Source organism: Pleuronectes platessa, chromosome 13 (assembly GCF_947347685.1).
Source record: "Pleuronectes platessa chromosome 13, fPlePla1.1, whole genome shotgun sequence".
In the NCBI taxonomy this organism is placed as follows: Eukaryota; Metazoa; Chordata; class Actinopteri; order Pleuronectiformes; family Pleuronectidae; genus Pleuronectes; species Pleuronectes platessa.
The window spans coordinates 18,378,157-18,398,871 of NC_070638.1; the positions used below are offsets into that span (position 1 = coordinate 18,378,157).

The 20,715-nt window shown below is 39.5% G+C and overlaps 2 protein-coding genes across 3 annotated transcripts in view; both read right to left on the reverse strand.

The window, feature by feature from the left end:
- Nucleotides 1-68: 68 nt before the first annotated feature.
- On the reverse strand, nt 69-5,213 carry LOC128454991 (zinc finger protein ZFMSA12A). 2 transcript variants are annotated; one of them, XM_053438615.1, is made up of 7 exons: nt 5,020-5,213; nt 4,100-4,302; nt 2,925-3,017; nt 2,744-2,836; nt 2,523-2,633; nt 2,292-2,424; nt 69-2,114 (listed from the first exon to the last, which is right to left on the reverse strand). In XM_053438615.1, the coding sequence occupies exons 2-7, from the start codon at nt 4,247-4,249 to the stop codon at nt 763-765; spliced, it is 1,932 nt and encodes a 643-aa protein (XP_053294590.1). In that variant the 5' UTR covers nt 4,250-4,302; nt 5,020-5,213; the 3' UTR covers nt 69-762. The 2 variants fall into 2 exon arrangements, with proteins under 2 accessions (XP_053294590.1, XP_053294589.1); XM_053438614.1 differs by having other exon boundaries at nt 5,025-5,210.
- A 4,685-nt stretch (nt 5,214-9,898) lies between these two features.
- The window catches only part of LOC128454988 (sodium channel protein type 4 subunit alpha B), a 36,249-nt gene continuing 25,432 nt past the window's right edge, over nt 9,899-20,715 (reverse strand). Inside the window, exons 17-26 of the mRNA XM_053438611.1 lie at nt 18,619-18,736; nt 18,362-18,516; nt 17,613-17,786; nt 15,674-15,796; nt 14,453-14,725; nt 14,244-14,297; nt 14,019-14,160; nt 13,213-13,313; nt 12,741-13,011; nt 9,899-11,419 (exon numbers count right to left, since the gene is read on the reverse strand). Of these exons, the coding sequence (XP_053294586.1) occupies nt 10,197-11,419; nt 12,741-13,011; nt 13,213-13,313; nt 14,019-14,160; nt 14,244-14,297; nt 14,453-14,725; nt 15,674-15,796; nt 17,613-17,786; nt 18,362-18,516; nt 18,619-18,736 (2,634 nt within the window). The 3' untranslated portion in view covers nt 9,899-10,196. The remainder of the gene's footprint in view (nt 11,420-12,740; nt 13,012-13,212; nt 13,314-14,018; nt 14,161-14,243; nt 14,298-14,452; nt 14,726-15,673; nt 15,797-17,612; nt 17,787-18,361; nt 18,517-18,618; nt 18,737-20,715) is intronic.

Genomic DNA, 20,715 nt, shown 5'->3' on the forward strand with positions numbered 1-20,715 from the left:
AAATGTTTAAAATAATTATTGATGGCTACATTTCAAAGTAAGAGTAAACGAAATAAAATTTCTGTCCATAAACAAAACGTGTATTTTATTTCAGTAAAAAAAATAATTAAAAGGCTTTCTCCAGAAACGTCCAGAGCAATTCGAACAGGATATACAGATGCATATTTTTGAAATGAATGAGTTTTTATTTGTTTAAATTATAAATTGTCCCCTCACTTCCAATACTGATATTGTGAAGGCCACTGCAAGATGTTTTATTTTGGGATTTAATCAGAAATTCTGCTTCTGTCAGGAACAAATAAGTTACTTCAGAATTCTGTTGTTAAAGAGCCGGGATCAATTGCAAAAGAGGTTCACTCCAATGATGAATAGATGGATACTTTATCAATCCCGTGGGAAATTCAGATCATCCAGTAGCTTGTACACTTAAACACCTCACTGACATACATACTTAAATCACATAAGGAGAACACATTTACAGATACAGGAATGGAATGCAATGATGTGATTGTGTTAGTGTCCAGTAGGAAAGTGTTCTTGTACTGCTGGAGTGGATAGTACAATAAAATATATATATATAAAAACAGCAGAAAAAAAAAAAATATATAAATATATAAGAATATGTAGTGGTAAAGTCTGAATAAATAAGTGCGATAAATATTAAAGCAATACATAAAGTCCATACAAGTGAGGGGGTGTGTGAAACATTGTACACAGTGCATGAAGTCAAAACATTAATTTGAAAGAAATGCTTTATGATAATCAGACGGCCTGGAGCCCACTGTGAGTCTTTAAGTGTCTCCTCAGGTGATTGAGACATGTATAAGTCTTTGCACACAGCTGACAAGCGTAGGGTCGAACCCCTGTGTGGCTCATGGTATGTTTCTTCAGTTCGCCACCACGTGAAAAACCTTTCCCACACACAGAGCAGACATACGGGCGCTCCCCGGTGTGAACACGCATGTGAAGTGTCAGTTTACTGGCCATGGTGAACCCTCTTTGGCACACAGTGCATTTGTATGGCTTTTCCCCCGTGTGGGTGCGTCTGTGTATCTGCAGCTCGCCGGCTGAAACAAAAGCCTTTCCGCAGTCAGAGCACAGATATGGTTTCTCTCCGGTGTGAGTTCGAATGTGCACGGTGAGATTTCCGGACACTGAGAAACGTTTCCCACAGTACGTGCACTGAAAAGGCCTCTCGCCCGTGTGACTGCGCATGTGCAGACTCAGGTCATGCTTGTTCTTAAAGGCTTTGCCGCAGCGCATGCACATCTGCGTTTTCGGCTGTCTGTGGCGCAGCTCGTGAGCTGTCAGACACGCAGCCGAGCTGAAGACCTTCCCACACTGCGCGCACTGATGTGACAGCTTGGGAGGATGAATCCTCTGATGGGATCGCAGCTCGCTCATGCTGGGGTACACCTCGCTGCACTGTTTGCAACTGAAGATGCGGTCCTGGCTGTGAGTCAGCTCATGCTTATCCAGCAGGTACATTTTCTTAAAGCCTTTTCCACACTGAAAACAGTCAAACTTTGGGACACCTTCAATACACTGGTGTCTAAATCTGTCCTGTATAGACTGAAAGCTATTTCCACATTTGATGCAAATATAAGCGGCCTTCGTACACCGTGTCCGTCTGTGAGTGGACAGGTCAGACGTCCTCCTGAAGGCTTTTCCGCACTGAGAGCACTTGTAGGGGTTTTCTCCAGTGTGCAGTCTTTGATGCTCCAGGAGCTCATAACGGTAAATGAAGCACTTCGCACACTGACTGCATTTCTGTGCAACTCTGAGCCGAGGGTGGCCGATTAAAGATCCGGACAATACAGGGCTCTGAGCAGATGTAGAGGTAGCTCTGTCATCACACTCCTCCACAATGTGAACATCAGGAACACGGTCACTGCATTTCTCTCCTGTTGCTTCTTCTGTGCTGCTCTGTGGAGTCTCATTGTCATCCGACCATCTTCTATCCTTTCCCATCGTGTCTCCCACCTCCTGAGGAGTCGCCTCAGGTTCTCTTTGGTTTTTAAATGTCTGTGTTTTTGATTCCATGTCCTTGGCTGCTCTCAATGAAGGAGGGAGAGATAACGAGAAGAAGAGCTGCTGCTCTGATGGAGAGGGTCCTTTTTTGAAAACAGAAAAGAGAAAACAACTTTACTGTTTGTATATTTACTTTTTTCAAAGTGGTTGGAACATATCTACACGAGAGCTGCAACAAATAATTACTGTCATTACAAATTGATCTGATGATATTTTGTCAATCGATCCATTTGTCTATAAATGATAAATAATACACTTACCAATGGAATCCATCTTTGCCATTTTACCATGATGCACCTTGCTTCTGAGCAAAACGTTGAGGTCATCTGTAGTGGTCACACACTGCATGTGCTCTTCTAGCACAGAGGATGTATCACTGATCCATACTGCGGTCTTTACCAAATTAATAAAACCATTATTTTGAGGGACTGGACCAGGAAATATGAACATTCAATTTGATACATTTTTAAAGCCAAATTAAGTGTCTTTACCTGTTTAAAGTTTGGTATAAGCAGAAGCTCTTCCAGCCGGCTGAAGAAATCACAAACCATCATCTCCAGTGCTGTATCAAAGTTGGGGCCGTACTCCATGGGAAACACATTCTGTCAGGCAGAACATTTAAATCATATATATATATGAAGTCTCAAAGCACTGCCTCATTTGACAAACAAACCAAAAAACTGCCCCTTTTCATGTTAAAGCAAACAAGTACCTCAAGAAAGTGTTCCCTCCCCTTTGAGTCCTCTAGAAGTCTCTGAATAAGTCGGACAAAGTTGTCTTCGAGGGCTTCAGTTTGGGGCTGAGGCTGTCAAGTACAATATGCACATTTAAAATAAGCAGGACCAGGGAAAACAAGTCAATATTTAATGTCCACGACGGAAGACGTCACACACCTGATTCGAGCTGGTTGGCAGGAGGCTGTCTAAGTGTGTTGTAACCTGTCTGAGATCTTCTGACTGTTCAGAACGTAACATCTGGAAAGTCATCTGGAAATGACACAGAGACAGACAATAAAGAAACTAAATACTCCCTCTTCGTAGCTGCAACCAGCACATTGATAGTGTTAAACTATACAATCTAACTGCCAGCTCAGCTCTACTCATCTAACTTTCTGCTTACACACTGAAATCAAAAGAATATAGTGATAGATAATGCATTCAGGGTCCATTCAATTTGTGTATATATATGATTGATTTGGTTTTAATCCACCGAATGTATCAACAATGAATGTGATAATTACAGATACTGTACATCTTTAGGGGGAGTTTACAATAGTTCAAACTTTCAATGTAAAGTTAAAAGTTGTTGTGGGTAAAGACAGTTCTAACAAGCTTTGCATCCATTTTCAAGGTAAAACCAAAGACAGATGTCTCTGGCCTATACTATTAAATGCAGGTTAAAATCACAAGGTAACTTTTTTATTTGACATCTGTAACAACAATAATACATATATTCTGTTATGTTGACTGAAAAAAAGAAACTTGACTCCACTTGAATTTATTTTTATTTATGAAACCATGGTGGTGAAGATAAAGCCCACAATTTAGCAAAAAAGATATATATATATATATATATATATTGTTAAAGATAATTTGCTATTTCTAGTAAAATGTGTGATTTGTAATATTAATACATCTTTAGTTGAAATTCTCTTTATTGGATATGGATTACAGCGGCTCTTTGATCACATTTTAGATTGAACAGAAAACTCCTCACTAAAACAAAATGCACATTGGTCATGGTGTCTTTTAATACGGTAAAACACAATGCATAATACTATTTCATTTTTAAATGTTTTATTTTGGGTTGAAAAACACTGTCTGTACATACATTTCCCCTCATCTGCAACATTTTACATGTTCCTGTGAAGACATTGTGTTTTTCCAATAAAGTTTTGTTCTCCCAAGATGTGTAATAAAGAAGAAAAGCACCAAGATGGATACCAGATATCTGGTTGAAATCTTTCAAAATATGTTGAATCACGAGAAGATAACACTGGACTGATATCAGCATTACCTTGACCTTTACCCTTTAATGATATAGAGTATGGTGGATCTGTATTTCCTACCTTTGCTCTTAATCCCAGAGTGAGCAGTCTCATCTGTCTGTCAGTCAATATATCAGGGATGGCCTCAGTTACCAAGGACACAAACTCCACCACCTTCCTATAATGCTTCACATTCTTCTGACGAACCACCTTCCACATCACAGCCAGCATCACCCGCAGAGGTGGAGCCAGGAGCCTTAGTGAGGACTGGGGCAGGGCACCCTCTGCCAGGGGAGAGAGACGGAGGCAGCATTAGAACAGTAAACTGATCCATTCACACAATGTTACAAAAAATGAAGCATAAAAATAATAATCAGTGCCAGAAAGCTGTGTGGAGAAAACATGAGCTCCCTTCAGTGGACGTGGATTACTACAACTGGGTATTCGGGAAAAGTTGAATAAAACAATTGCTAGATTTCTAGAATATTGTCGTAATATCATGTGAGTAAAGTTGCAATAAGAAATTAAAGAAGTTACAATTTAATGAGAATAAAGTCTGTTGCCTGCGTTCAAATGAGGAATGTGGAGTAACTTCATTAGGTTATAACCTAATTTACTTTACTAATAACATAATACACATCAGCACCACATTATCACAAGTATAGGAAGAACCTGTTGATGCATGTTTGCAGTCTTTGGTGATGTCTTCAGAAATCAGCTCAATATGAAATAAAATGAATATAGGAATAAGTCCTTTAGGTGCAAACAGTATTATTTAGTTTGTTAAATATTCTGTTTAACTGGGTTTGTTCCTTGCTATTGTTATTATTAAAAAGCCAGAGATCTTTGTAAATTATATTATGTATTGTTTTATATCTTAATTAATAACCTGCAGTAATAATGATTATTAAGATGTTTGAGTAATCAAAGCCATAACGGTGATGTTAGCAGGCATGCTAACACCAAAACAAACCGATGGTGACATCAGGAAAACACTCAACTTTACCCATTTCACTCCAGAGGAGCTGTGCCAGCTGAGCTTTAACAGAGGAGCGTGTCCTTATTAAAAAGATCTTCCACCTGCAAGGACCAGCTGAGAAAACAAAGTTTTACTCTCACTCCTCGACACTTTCCTCCTGATGATAAATGCAGCTGGACAACACTTGTTCTTCTCAGGAAAAGGCAGCGTTGCACCCAGAATGCTGCACCACTGCCCTCTACTGGAGCAAGGTGACTCCCACACTTCATCTAGTATGCTGTGGCGCACAAAAACTAAAATGGCAAACGGCAAACATGGCTGAATAAATGTTGCTCAAACAAAGGCAGGTAGTTCCTCAGAAAGCACCTAGTGTAAAATACTTAATTTAAACGTAGATGGGCATTTTCATTAGAGCTTTGACGGATACTTCTCTCTGTAATTCATAATGCTTACTTTCCTATTTTCAAGAAAAATATGAAATTCTTCTCCCAGACGGTTGTATCTCATAATGACCTTCCAGATTCTGGTGTCTCTCCCTCTAAAGAGCCTGTACTTTTGGTTTTCACACTACAAATACTCATCCTCATCAATTCTGTTCATAGAAGTAAACTGACCAACCTTCTCCTGTATGACCCACATGTATGTTTCTCCTTTCTCTTTTTTGCGAAATACCAATTAACCAACCCGTTGTCTTTCTGCACATGTGGCTGATGATCCACATCGTCTCACACAGGGACTGAATCGACAGAAACCTGGTTAAATGATAAATGCACTGGATTTATATAACCTCTCAAGGTGCTGGACACAAGTCTTGGTTTTACAAACCATGTTTTCCATATTATGATGCCCGTGTGGAAGCAAGTGGAACAGTGTAAAAAGAATATGAAAGCTTTTGAAGTTGTGATCAATGCATATGCTTGGTTGTAGATGCGGTATGAATTTTTAATTTAGTACCTTAAGAGAAACGCTCTGTATAGTCAGACTGATGTTAAACCTGAGCTTCAAGGGGAAGAATAAAACACGGGAAATCCTAGAGATAATAAATCAAATCTTTACCACATGTTTTTCATTAACACATAAATATTTCATGCTGTTGGCCTTTCTGTGCACCTGACATCTTTTCTTCTGTCTCCTGATTTACACACATGCCACAAAATCCCCTGCTGCAAACACGTAGTCCATATCTATACTGATCTGTAGGTGCATGAAAGCCCTGGTGGTGGCAGTGACGGATCTCTGACCGTGATGGCCTGCTGAGTATTCATCAGATCTACAGAAGTAATTAGATAGTGCCTCATCAGACCATCTGGGCAGTATCAGCCACCATGACTAAGTAAATCCCTGCAATGCATGGTGATTGACAGATGCTGTATGTGGCTGCTTCCTGTTTCTCCTCTTTTTTTGGGGATTCACAGCCCTTTAGTGAGGCCAAGCTCGGTTTTTATGTTGTCATGACAACAAGGCAACCAACCGCAAAATACCTTGACCAGGTTTACCTTTTATTTAGAATGTTTAAAACCTCTATGGCTCCTTTAATTTTTTTTTACAGTGTTTTATTTTGCCCCAATAACCATTTTAATTCCATTGGAAGAAACATAATACGCAGAATCACCAGTTAATTTCCAGCAAAGTACAGGAGAATAGAATAAGAACTTGAGCTGAGCTGAGCAGAAGCTGCACCAGACTTTAAGGCAGCGGTTGTTCGATTCTAAAAACTCACTGTGGACTATGAACACAGCATTAAACTGCAGACAAGGCAATGATAGCAACTAGTTGTCTGAAAAGAGTGAAGCACCGAGCAGCTAAAGAGACAGATCATTCCTTTCTGGAGTTGGTGGAGACCAAAACGGAGCAAAGGGAGAGGGAATATTGGACTTGTTCACAGACACATGATTCCAAATGAATGATGATGGGGCTCTGTTGGTTGTGCAACTGTTTTGCAACAACTTTGGTCAAATTCAAACTCGGTAAAATGTCTGTATGGGTTCTAAGAGACTGCTTACACTGTCCCCAAGGTATTGCAGGTCGAACTCAAAACAATAGTCATCATTTTGACATACAAAATCAAAAGCTTTAAGATTGTCATATTTTGATTTATGTTATAATAATTATTTATATGTTCTTCTCTTGGTAGAAATGGGCTTTCTTTAAAAATGACCTGCCCTATGAATAGATTAGACACAAATGCTATTGCGTTGAAAAATAACAATCTCACTGACCTCTGACTGACAGACGATGAGACTAGACGTGACTCATGACCTTTATTTAACTAAATGGTATGTGAATAAATACATATATGGAGCATGCAATTTGTCTAAAACCTTTTGTATTAGCGTTCACCATATCCACATTACATGTAGACGGTTTGTAATGCATTACTTTGACATTGCCTTGTGTTTTACTGTGTGCTGGTGCATTTTGCAATTAGATATAGTGCCTTGTTAATCTTTTTAAAAATGTTTTTCTCTCTCTGATGAAGCTTTAATCTCCACCACATGTCCAAACGCTTACAAATCAGATCAATTACCAAGTCACATTCAGTCAAGTCACATTTTTCTGCCACTTCACTCACAAACTGAGATACATAAGCATCTGTCTGCCGTGGGGATGGATGACCATAGTACGGTGCTTGTTGGCGTAGTAGCCGTGTTAATGCATGTATGACCACATGTTAAATGTATGTACATGTGTGCACGTGGGTGAGGGTAGAAGAGAGAGTGCGTGCATTTGTATGTCTGAGAGTGTGTAATTAAAACAAGTGATTTTTTTTTTTACACACAGATTATCCCTCTATCCCAGCTGGTCAGAGTTGGATTTGACCACCCCGACAACCAGAGAGAGGAAATCTCTTTGGGGATAAATCCAAATTGGCACCCTTGATGATTTTTTTTTCCAAACTGAAAATTGTTGGAGTGCTCAGCTATTAACTTAGAGATTGGAACCAAAATTGAAATATTGCAAAACCTTTTTGTCCTATTACTGACTGAAGTCTTGAGGAAGCAACAGTCCTGCTCAATACACACAAATGTCCTAAATATTTATCTTCCGTTTCCTTAGATTTATTATATTCTTTAATAGCTGGTCACTATTTACTTTTCAATTTTCCATGCTTACAGTAGAGTGTTTGTTGATAGATCATGCAGCAGAATAGCTGTGTAATATTACCTCTCTCTCTCTGTGTGTGTGTGTGTGTGTGTGTGTGTGTGTGTGTGTGTGTGTGTGTGTGTGTGTTTGTGTGTGTGTGTTTGAGCACCTGCTCTTCAATGAATATTTCAATGAATAGACGGAATAATGAATGGCACAGATCATGCATTTGTGGAGGCATTATAAACAAACTCAACCTTTAAAGGGCAAGGACAGACAGCCATGGAGATGCAGAGGTTTGCGCACATCTGTCCTGTTTTTTATACACATGTACTCAGAAAGAGATTTAACGTTGCCCTGCCTGGTAATGAGGTCAAATCAGCTAACTGGTTCCTCATGTGAAAATGACAGAGACACTGCACAGTTTTGTTATTTTTAAGATCTAGATCCTTAACTTTACTTTTCAAAATAATCTACACATGAATCTATTTGAGCTATATTGACAGTTGGAACCCCCCCAAATAGTCCGTTTTTTTTTTACCATTTAATAAAGAGCCCATGAAGTGATCGATCTAAATACAAATACAGACCATCTGGTTCTGAAGGAAAGTCTTTTATATCAAAATTAACACAGTATATTTATATAATTTCATCATATTGTGTTATCATGAATCACTGACATTGTCTTTCAATATAAATACATTACAAAAAAGCAGGTAGAAATTAGCTTTACATACAATACACAGCCCCTTTATACAATCAGTTACAAAATGAGCTTTCAGTGCATTCTTGCTTCTCCACTCCACATCCATCAGATCAAATTCAATGGTCTAAAGAGGTTGAGAGAAGTGTGCGGGCGACAATCAATATCAGGCACATAATTCAGGGCTCATTAGTTCAAACAACCTTTCATTTTATTAAATATGTTAAAGGTAAACTTGTGCTATGTTTGACCAGAAAATGGCAAATTATACCTTTTCAATATATATATAATTTCTTCATGTATGGAGTGATGCATATTGAGTAATAACTGGAAAGTAGGTTTTGTTCATGTGTCCGTGTGATGGAATGAATTCATTTAATCCTATTGAGCCAGTGTCCCTATCATTACCTCTGCCAAGGAGGTCATCTTTTCAACGCTGTCTTTTGATTGGTTCGTGTGATTGCTTGTTTGTAAGCAAGATTACACACAGACAAATGAACAGATATACATTAAACTAGGATGTAGCTTGCATCAAGGAAGAACCCATTAAATGGCTATGCTGATACAGATCAGCAGTTTCAGGAATTATTAACATTGGAAGATAGAGTGCTATTCAAAAGGAATAATACATTCTTGCTGCTTAAGATGCATAAATTATTCTAAGAGAAATCAATAAAACCTTTAAAACTCACCTGATCTTGCAAAGAAAGTGACCACAAATTCTGGATCCTTCCTCTGATCTGGATTCACACCAAAATGTTATGAATTCTTACTGACCTTTAACATGTCCTTCCACCAGGTTTCAAGTAGTTTTTGTTTAATCTTGCTTACAAACTAATTTACAAAGAAACCAACCAACAAACCAACGGAAAGAGATAACGGAAGAGCTCTGAGAGCAGACGTCTCACTCGTGCACTGAAGCAGCGTGAGGGGTAGAGCTGAAGCTGGAGCGCAGGAAATGTTTGCGCAAAGTTTGAGCACAAGCAGAAAGAATCTGAGTGGAAGCAGGGGCTATTTGAGTGCGAGAGCAGGGTTTTGAGATAAAGTATTACAAATTCTGAACACGAAATCAAAAAGTCCTACTGACAACACTCTTGACTAAAGAGAGGAAAATACTCCATAAGCAGGTAAGATATGTAATCCCCTGTTATTCATGTAATATATAGATAGACATTAAAAACAGAGATTTCTTTATTTTCTGGTGAGTGAGGATAGAGCTGTTCTCCTCTAATGGATGAAGGTATTAACTGTAATTGTGGGTTGTTCAGTTTAAACAGAGGCTGCGAGTTACTTAAAAATAAAGCCTATTTCCTCGGCATATAAATATATGTGTATATAAAATGTAATCTCTTTGACCATGAGATATTTTGAGCTATATAAAACCACACTATCTCTTTCCACACAGTAGAGTCTCAAAGAAAAGTTTCTTCATAGTTTTCACCAGGCTCTCCAAGTTCAGAGTCTCTGGATATTGATATGACGACCTCCGAGAGGTCGCTGGCTGCCATGGTAACGCTGTCATACGATGGAGGTGAGGACAAGAGAGTGTCTTCTGTTGTCTGTACAATCTCAAGCCCATAGTGCTGTATCATGGAGGCTATCAGCCCCTCTGTCTCTGGAGCGTTCTCCACATCCACCACAGTCTCGTAGTTTATTTGTCTGTAGAGGTAGGACGCCTGTTTCATATGCCGGCGGACCAGGTGCCTCCTGTAACACCTCTGGATGATGATCACAGACACCTCCTCCAGCTTGCGACGCAGCGTGGAGGTGATGGGCTCGTGGGAAACCTTGGAGGGGTTTGTCACCATGAACTTCTCCTCCATTTGCTGCTTGAGCGCGTCCATCTCGCCCGACTCACCGAGGACACGCTTCGTGAAGGCAAACAGGATGTCCAGGCAGTGGATCCTGTCCCCGCTGACCATGGGAAGGTCCATGGAGATCAACTTGATCCTGTTGGGCTTGGCGATGCGCAGCGGCTCAGACAAATTGTCAGCGAAGCTAGAGAGCATCGAAAACTCAATGAACTGTGTCGCCTCGGAATCAAACTTCTCCCAAACCTCATAAAACATCTCAAAGTCATCCTCGCTCAGGGGCTCTGTGCTCTCCTCCGTGGCAACACTGAAGTTCTCCAGAATAATAGCTATGTACATATTTACCACAATGAGGAAAGAGATGATAATGTAACTGACAAAGAAAGCAATGCCCACTGACGGGCTGCCACAGTTTCCCCGGGTGTTGGTGCCGGTGTTGACAAAATTAACGTCACACTCTTCTGGCGAGTTGGCCATGATCGGACTAAGGAGGTTGTCCCAACCTGCGGAGGTGCTGATCTGAAAAAGGCAGATCATGCTATTTCCAAAAGTCTCAAAATTAAACATGTCGTCGACCCCATCTTGTTTTTTCACGTAGGCGAAGTTTGCCATTCCGAAGATAGCATAGATGAACATGACGAGGAAAAGCAGGAGGCCGATGTTGAACAGTGCTGGCATGGACATCATTAAGGCAAACAGTAAAGTTCGTATTCCTTTGGCTGCACGTATAAGTCGAAGTACGCGTCCTATCCTCGCCAGTCTGATGACTCGAAACAGGGTCGGAGATACAAAGTACTTCTCAATGATGTCTGCAAGAACAATCCCTGAAAGGAGAGAGAAACACAATAGATCAGGTTTATCTCAACAGCTCCACCAAGGAGTTTATTTTTTCCATCTGCATTTGTTTCTTTCTATTTGTTTGCCGGATTACGCAATACCTACTCAACGGATTACCACGGAATATAGTGGAAGGATTTGCTGTGGGTCAGGGAAGGACCCATTATATTTTCTGGGTGGATCCAAATTAGGATGCAGATCTGGGAATTATTTCCCACTTTCTTTAACATTGAGAGATAGATTATTCAACATTTTAGTTAAAAATCTGGATCAAGTGTGATGTCATACTTGAACCTGTAACTCCCATCAGTGTATAGCTGAGAACAGTAATGTGGCCTTTGCTATAAGGCTTATTTGAATTTAAGGGGGCTGTGAGGACTTGGCAGAGGTATGCAATGAGTGCTATTCTATTTTCAAAACTAGAAATGGCCCAACACTCCCCTTAAATTCAAACAGTCGCATCAAATTGCATACACGTATAGATATCTCATATATATAATGTAACGGGTTCTTTCCTGACAAATACAGCATCCTTCCACCAAGTTTCAAAGTATCCGTCCAGTTTATTTTGTATAATGCAGACAACAAATGCAGTTGAAAACATAACCTCCTTAAACACAACTATAAAATTGCTCAAATCCTCAAATTTTTCATTGAAAAAGCTCTAATAACCCGATGTAGGCTTCCACTAAATGACAGACAACAAAGTGTGCTCAGGCTCATGAACATAATAAAGCATTAAAACCTAAAAGCCAAATATTTCCTTTAGCAGCTAATGAAAACAGAGACTGTATCTCCATGTATCACTATAGAAATCAGAGATTTATCCATTCAGAGGTTGTGAATATGGGGAAATGTAAATTACTTTAGAATGAAGAGTGCTTATCGGTAAAGCCAGAACCATGAAGGGCTAAAGCTTTCATTCGTTGAACAAGAGCAAGATGTTAACCTAATCTCTGGTAAGGAGGTAACATTTGACCCCTGTCTGTTTGTTTGTTTGTTTGTTTGAAAGCAAGATCAATACCACAAAAATCGTATTTAGGGAACTGATATCTACGAATGTGGAATTTGGTGCAGCTTGATTGAATTTAAGGGGACTTTTGGGCCTTGGCAGTAGTATGCACTGCACTGAGTCCAGTTTATGATGTGTTATATATACAAAAGAAAATGTTCAGAAGTATTTTGAGATGTACTCCACGAGAAAACTTATAGAATGTCTCTAAATATTAAAATGATATTCTGCTCACAGCAAGCAGTTAGACCAATGATACTGAGAAATGATCCTGCCTTTTGCATTTTTATACGTACCCACAATAGAGAGAATGATCACCACAAAGTCAAAGATGTTCCATGCAACTGTGAAGAAATAACAACGGAGGGCAAAGATCTTGATCAGGCATTCGGTGGTGAAGATCACAATGAAGACCAGGTTGATCTTGTTGAGGATGGACTCCATGCGCTCGGACTGCTCATCTGTTTCCACCATCATGGTCACCATGTTGACAATAATGAGCATCATGATAATGATGTCAAAGGCTTGCTTGGCAACGAGATCGAAGAAGAAGGCTTGGAGAGCATTCTGTGGATAGGAAAACAAACAGTGATTCAGTCAGAGAACAGAGACAAATGTATACATTATCAACAGTGTTAGTGGACAGGTCAATGTACAGGGTTAGGGGCTATTAAAGTAATATAAAATATTAAACTAATTATGGAAACTAAAATATGTTCTAAACCTCCAAAAAACAATGCAATATTTAATTTATTTATGTAATTTTACCGCAGGTCTTGGTATTGGCTTTTGTGGCTTTTTCGATCCCAACTTCTTCATGGCGTTATAGTACTTTTTCTGTTCTTCAGTCATGAAGATATCTTGTCCACCTAAGTATAAACCAAAAAAAACTTACATTATTTTGACAGAAATAACTTTTATATTGTTAAATGTATTTTGTTAAAACCACCTATTGCATCCAGATCTAGGCCATATTTATGAGGTAAATATTCCTGTGCCAGAGGAAGAGGAATTACTTGTGATGCAGGTAAAAAAAAAGTCAAGAATTATTTCTACTTTCAGAAGTAGGTCCCATGTTTTGTATAATTGCAGTGTCTTCTTTCTCAATTGGAGAATGCCCTGTGAGTCTGTGTCAGACACTGAGTCAATAGACCAGCCCTAGACTTATTTCACCCTGTCAGCACATTAAACTTTATTTATAATAGGTTATCTTCCACAGTATACACTGTATTATTGTATAAACCGTTTTCTTTCCTATTTGACTGCTTTTTTATGTAATGTATTATAATACACATATTTTTATACAAAATCTTAATCTTGTACTCTAAATTATGTTTTGTATTTCTATCTATCGTCATTTTTTGGTCTGTATATATTTCTATTCTTGTCTGGAGCGACTTTAACAAAACTTCCCCCCAGGGTTCATTAAAGTTTTCCTGATGCTGATCCTGATTTTCTTGATTGTGTTTTTGTGATGGTTTCTTTCTCGGAGATGTCTCTTAAACTCAATGACTTCCTGATTAAGTAAACATAAAAAACATGTGACCCAGGTCTAACATCTGTGTTGTTAATACTCATCTTTCTCTTCTGCTGATTGAAATTGTCAATAATGACACCAATGAAGAGATTGAGGGTGAAGAAGGAGCCGAATATGATGAAGATGACAAAGTATAGGTACATGTAGAGGTTGATTTCTCTGATGGGCTGCTCCTCCACCTGAAAACAAGCATTTGTTTAAGTTCTTACACTAACATGTAGATGATATGCTGTCAGCTGTACAATAACAAAGATACACTTACTCCTCTTGAGTCAACAGCTGCATGCATTATCTCCATCCAGCCTTTAAACGTGGCCTATAATGAAATACATTACACAACGTTAGGGCTTGAGCACTGCTTTACACTGTGAAGCATTGACTTTATCTATTGAAAAACAACATGCTCTACTCAACCTATATTAATGTCACTCTGACTGACATGATTCCTGATGAAAAACCAGAGAAACCCACCACTTGCAGCAGGGACAGGTACCCGAGTCCCACATTGTCGAAGTTAACCTTCACTTTAGTCCAGTAGAACTGGGTGTCGTTCATGGCGAGGCACTCGGACTTGTTGTTGACCAAGGTGATACTGTGGATGAAGCCCGTTCTGTTCACGCACTTGCCGAACTTGCCGGCGAACAGGTTGACTCCCATGATGCTGAAGATGAGCCAGAAGATGAGACACACGAGCAGCACGTTCATGATGGAGGGAATGGCTCCAATAAGAGCGTTCACGACCACCTGGTGAGCAACAGACAAGATGCAGCTCAGGCTCACAGGCAGGAGTTATCCTAATAGTCGCAGGGAGTCTAAAGCCATAAACAGTTTCAATTTTAGACTTTAAGACCTTATAATACCATTTGAAGTTAAATTAAAGACCAAACATGTGGTGGAAATACACACAAAAAGTGAAAACACCATTTGTGTATGTTTGTCCGACTCCAGCGCCTCAATCCCCATTGTTTCTAGTTTGATAGTAATAAACACCAGCAGCTACTGGCCTTACCCGTGAACACTCTTCATTCTAAAGCCACTTACCTTTCACCATTTTCACAATCTCTGAATCACTGGATAAATCTCTGATTTCTTTAAAGATTCATGGAAATACAGTCTGATTCTCAAGCTTTTTCCATAATAATTATTGGGCTAATTTTAAGATTGTTGATTGAATGAAACACAATTTTTCCTCAATAACACAATGAGACATCTATGATTAAAGCATGAATGTAATAGCTGTGTGTTGACTGGGCTCCTTAACATTGAAATGTAACTCCACTTTTGTAAAATTTACTCACAAATCACCTACATTTTAAGGAAGATTCCAGTCACAGAGAAACATACATGCTACATGTACAACAGTGCTGTTTCTTATGTTTCTTAGTTACAAGCCAAGACATAACAAGACCAAACTTAAGCCATTTTAGCGCCTCTGTGGTGTTTCAAGCTAAATGCTAAAGTTGGTGTGTCACCATCATGGACTGTATGTAAAGATGGACGAAATGACAGCTCCTAAAAAACACTGAACAGTTGAAACTCCGTATTCTTGGTGTTAACTATTAAATGAGAATTGTTTAAAGAAAATAATAAATAAAACCATCTTTGGAGGAGGAAATACTCCTGATATTAATCATGGGTTAGTCAGCAGTCAACAGGATCGGTGCTGAAAATAGAATGTGTGACAATTCTCACCCTCATGCCCTCGAATCTGGACAGAGCTCTGAGAGGTCTCAGAGCCCGGAGGGTCCTCAGGGACTTGATAGCAGTGAAATCAGAATATCCCAGTGAGTTTGCCACCAGGCTTATCAAGGACACCTGCAGGGGGCACAGGAAGACAAGTAGACTGGGAGAATCAGAAAATGAAATTAAAAGTCTGTGTATGTTAATAATCCTGTTTTAAACCTTTGGAGGAAAATTCGCAATATTTTTTACAGTACATAAGACAGTAGAACGCATATGCAAAGGAAATGCACATATTTTCTAACCAGTAATATACATTTTTAAAGAAAATAAAGCTTGATAAAAGATAAAAAAAAGACTAGTTAAAAAAACATCTGATGAGCCATATTTGATTGTCTTTGTATTTTGGGACAATCCACAGTTTGGAACACAACTATTTTACTTTTGAGGTTTAGATTTGGTATATGTTTCTTGTATCATCTTTACGCAAATTTAGATTTCCACTCTATTCTACATCCAAAACAAACAAAACAAAATGGTATTCCGCTGTTGAATGACCCTTGGGTGACAGCTATGAATGAAAATGAGATGATTTAAATGGAAGAAACGAGAAATCCATGTCATGATCGATGATGACAAAACACAGACAAGTATGCACACATGGACAAATGGAGTCTATGCACGCATACTCACCTATATATGCATATGAAATATGTATATATATCAAATAGAGTGAGTTTTATAAAGAATTTATATCTGTCTTTGCCAAATTGATATCCCAATTTGCATCTGATTGATCCAACAAGTTCATTAAAAACAATTTGGACTAATAAGGTCGCGATAGTCTGTATTTCTTTATAAAAGTCTATTTAAACAGGTGTTTGTCCAATATATCTAAAGAAGATACTCAAAGTTTATTCTCAGGACTAGAGAAGTGTTTGGCTCCGGAAGACGCAAAAATACAAAAAGCACATTAAAAGAAGGTAAGTAAAGAAAAGATACTGTAGCTGCAAAGATCAACAAGATCTATATTTCTTTAAGAACAGGCATAACAAATATCACTCAGTGCATGGATTAGACACAGCATAAAGACATAAACTCAAACAGTGTTTTACTAAATTGCAAAAAAGACAAATTAGGTATTTGTAGGTTTAATATACGGAGTCGGCTACACCAGATCTTCTGTAGATAGACCTCAGAGTACATGGCACTGCATTTGTTTCTGATATAAAAGCCAAAGTCTTGAAGTAACTGATTCAAGGACAAGAAATCTGATAAGATACACGTTTGTTTGGGATCAAGACAGTGGCTTCTGATATCACAACATAAAGCATTTACAAGTGAAGAAACACAGAAAGCAATTGAGATGCAGATGCAAGTTTCCGATCCCCACTCCAGCCCATACTCACCTGAGACCTGCCCACTAGAACTTACCCTAACAATAGAGCGGTCTGTGGCGATCTGTGTAACAGCAGGTGAGATCAGAGGAGAAGTCAGGCCTCGGGCTGAGCGCCGCGGGCACTTTGGATGACTATATGCTTCAGGGCCACATCCATTTCAGGAAAACATGTTCACAGAGTGTTACGTGACTCTGATGACTTTTATATGAATTTTAACTTATCCGGTCAAATCCTGGCATAAAAGCAAATGTACAATTTGACGACTGTTTCGTGTGTGATGTAGCAGTCTGGGTGGTTCAGCGGTAGGAGTAAGAGATGGGTTTAGAACAGTATCAGTGAAGAAAAATGGCCAGTTTCTGCAAAGTACAGATTAACTGTCAAGTCCTTTCCTGTATGTGATGACACTTGAATCCTACAAACATGAAATCTATTTTGCTACAATGACACAGATTATAGTTCAACTTGAATTCTCAACATGCGATTCTCCATTGACGGCATCTTCTTGTGTAGTGCTACAAAAACACAGGAGGCACGGATCAGTGTTCACTTACGTCCACGATTAGAAAGTCGAGCCAACACCAGTAGTTGGTGAAATATTTCTTGAAACCGTACGCGATCCATTTCAGGAACATCTCCAGCACAAAGATGTAGGAGAAGACCTTGTCAGCGTACTCCAGCACCACCTTCACGACCTTTCTCTTCTCGATGTAGATGTCCTCAAACGCCTGCAGCAGTTCAGGAGGAGCAGTGTGAGAAAACAGAACTTCAATACACTACTGCTGTTAGTTTAACATACAACAATAACATACGTCTGGAAAGTTCTTTGTTTTGATCTTTAAGTGCAATGATGATTTAGAAGTCATGTATTTCAGATTTAAGAACTTAGCATTACAGTTGTTATACCCCTTCCATATCACTCAGTTAAAATAGTTACTGTGGGGGACTACTACAGGAAGGTTGTTATCAAAACCTCAGCTGTAAAGCTTGAGAAGTCAGGGTGCAATATTATGATTTAAATCAACAACTACTATGACGCAAACATATGCTTCAAGTTACGACTGCACTGTAAACAGATACACTAGTCGCCCTTTCTGACAAAGAGGCTCCTCAAAGCGTGTTTGCCTACACAACTCTGGGACTTGATGTATAAAACCTGCTGTTAATAACAGGAGCCGCTGGTTCTGCTCTATCAGCCTGGCCAGAAATCTTAAGGATATCACATTTTATAAAACTGTGCTTTAAATTAGAAGAAAATACATAAAGTTTATGCTAATTTTATTAGTCTATCTATCAGCCTTACCAAAGCTCCGCTGCTGAGCAGGATCATGAAGATGATGAAAGTCTCAAACCAGCTATGTTCCACGATCTGGTAGCAGGTCTTTCTCAGCCTCCACCAGGCCTCGCCAAGACCGTGGCTGGTGTCGATGTCACAGCACTGACAGTACCTCATGCACACTGAGGATTAGAGTGAAAACAAACCAGTCACATGAAGGTGAATACCGAAGCACAGCAAAGTATGTTAGCAGTTGTCGTATGGTAACAAAATGTTATATTCACATTCAGGGAAGCACTCCTCTGGCTCCATGCTCTCCTCAGCCAGCTCTGATATGTTGTCTTTCTCTTCTCCAGGCTTCCTCAGGTCCACTGTGCTGCCCTCTGACAGGCTGACCATCTCCTGAGAAATGACAAGTCTCACTGTTACAAACCGACATACAGTATATTGTGTTTAGTAGTAGATCTGTTATCTATACCCAACTGGGCCTGTCTGCTGCGCATGGAGATACAACAAACTACAAACACCTGCTGTGTCATCTCTGATTGGGTTGTAACCAGACGTCTGATGTGCTTTCAAGTTTCCACATGAACTGAGCGGTGCAGCAGCATTCTTACCACTGCCAAGGACGTTATGTTTTCACCCTCTGTTTGTTTTTGTTTGTTTTTTGTGTCATGTCTGCGGGATTTCTAAAAAAACACTGAAATGATTTCTATGAAACTTGGTGGAGGGATAGGACATGTGTGACATATGCTAACACTAAATGTTAGCATAGATCAGGACAAGGGGTCGATCCAGGAATTGCTTTCTTTAACATTAGAGAATAATTGATGAAAAACAATCAAGACATATTGAGGGAAGTGATATCTATGAGTGTGTGCAATTTGGTACATCTTAGCTGAATTTATTGGGACTGTTGGGCCTAGGGCCTTAGTACCATGCATTGCTGTGTGTCTGTCAAGGAATAAATAAAAAAATTAATGAACAAATTTCTATGTCATTTTGTGGAGGTGTGGGGCATGACCCAAGAGAGAAACTATTCCATTTTGTAGTAGATGAATACAATAAACAGGCAGATACATTATTTAGTTTTCACTTCCTTTAACATGAGCTTGATTAGCCGTAGCTGAGGTACCTGCTCTCGGTGGGTCCTTCTAGTTCTCCTCTGTATTTGCCTTTCAATCTCTCCTGAGCCTTAATACAATTCTGACGAGATTTTCTTGTGATATATCAGCAACATATTTAACATGATTCATAGGACAGAGGTGCAGTTTCAATCCTTTAAATGGTTTGAGGTCTAATCCAGCATTACAGAGCATTCGCGGGACCTGGAAACAAGATTACCAGCATTACCATCTTAGTGTTTAAAGACCGAGTGAAGAGAAAGGGCGCTCTGCACATTTTGACGAGTCAGGATTAAACACAGATCAGCAAAAACATTAAAACTGGTTAAATGTTCTGACAACAATGTCAAAATAATAATTACAGTTTAGTCATTTTTCTTGTGTTTAAAGCTCTTCAAATGTAAAATGTAACCTCCCAGACTGAGGAGCAGCTGCTGATGTCATGTTAAGCTGATAGAGGGCTGTAGGAAAGTTTTTTTCATTTCCATTTTCCCTGATGCCTAATTCTGGTGTGGTGTAGAGTGGAGCATGGCAGGCAAAGAGGGAGAGAGAGCGCCAGACTGCAGCCTGCTCATCTCAGCCTGGCTCTGTTCAGCTATGTCAGTTTAATCTGCTCTGCAGGGCCTGGCTCCACATCTGGCCTGCTCTTGTCCGACTGCCAGAGAGGACAGGAGCAACACACCCTCCACCTCAATAAAGCCCCAACCAACTCTACACCCAGTGGTGGAGCAATACAGGAGAAACACAAGGGGGGGGTGAGCGTGAGGCAAGAGGGAGAATCAGGGAGTTTGGTAAAGGATGACTTGGAGGAAAGGCAGAGGGATTGTAAGGTCTAACGTGTTTGCTGAGCATGGCTGACCTCCTTCAGTTCCGTTACACGTAGAATTATATTATATATTCCCACATAAGACATAGGAGCTGCAGGAGGGACTGAAATATAAGGCACTGAGTAGAAGACCAAGCAGCCCCCTTAAATTCAATGTGCATCTAATTTCACATCAAGATCTCACAATGTAAAAGAAAGTGATACCAATTCCTAGATCTGCACCAAAATATGATGTGTTCTTCCCTGACCCATACTGCACCCTTCCGCCTTGTTTTTTATGTTGTAATCCATCCAGTTGTTTTTATGTAATCTTACTTACAAACAAACAAACAACTGTATAAACCAACAAATAAACAGACAAGGGAAAGCATTACCTCCACCAATGAGTTTTCCTACAGTTTGTCCTATAATCTTGGTGTGGTGATACATTT

Coding starts and splice junctions, on each gene's coding strand:
- LOC128454991 (XM_053438614.1), bottom strand. Junction 2,634..2,743: donor GGAGGGAACACTTTCTTGAG/GTACTTGTTTGC, acceptor TCTGCCTGACAG/AATGTGTTTCCCATGGAGTA. Junction 2,425..2,522: donor TTATACCAAACTTTAAACAG/GTAAAGACACTT, acceptor AATTTGGTAAAG/ACCGCAGTATGGATCAGTGA.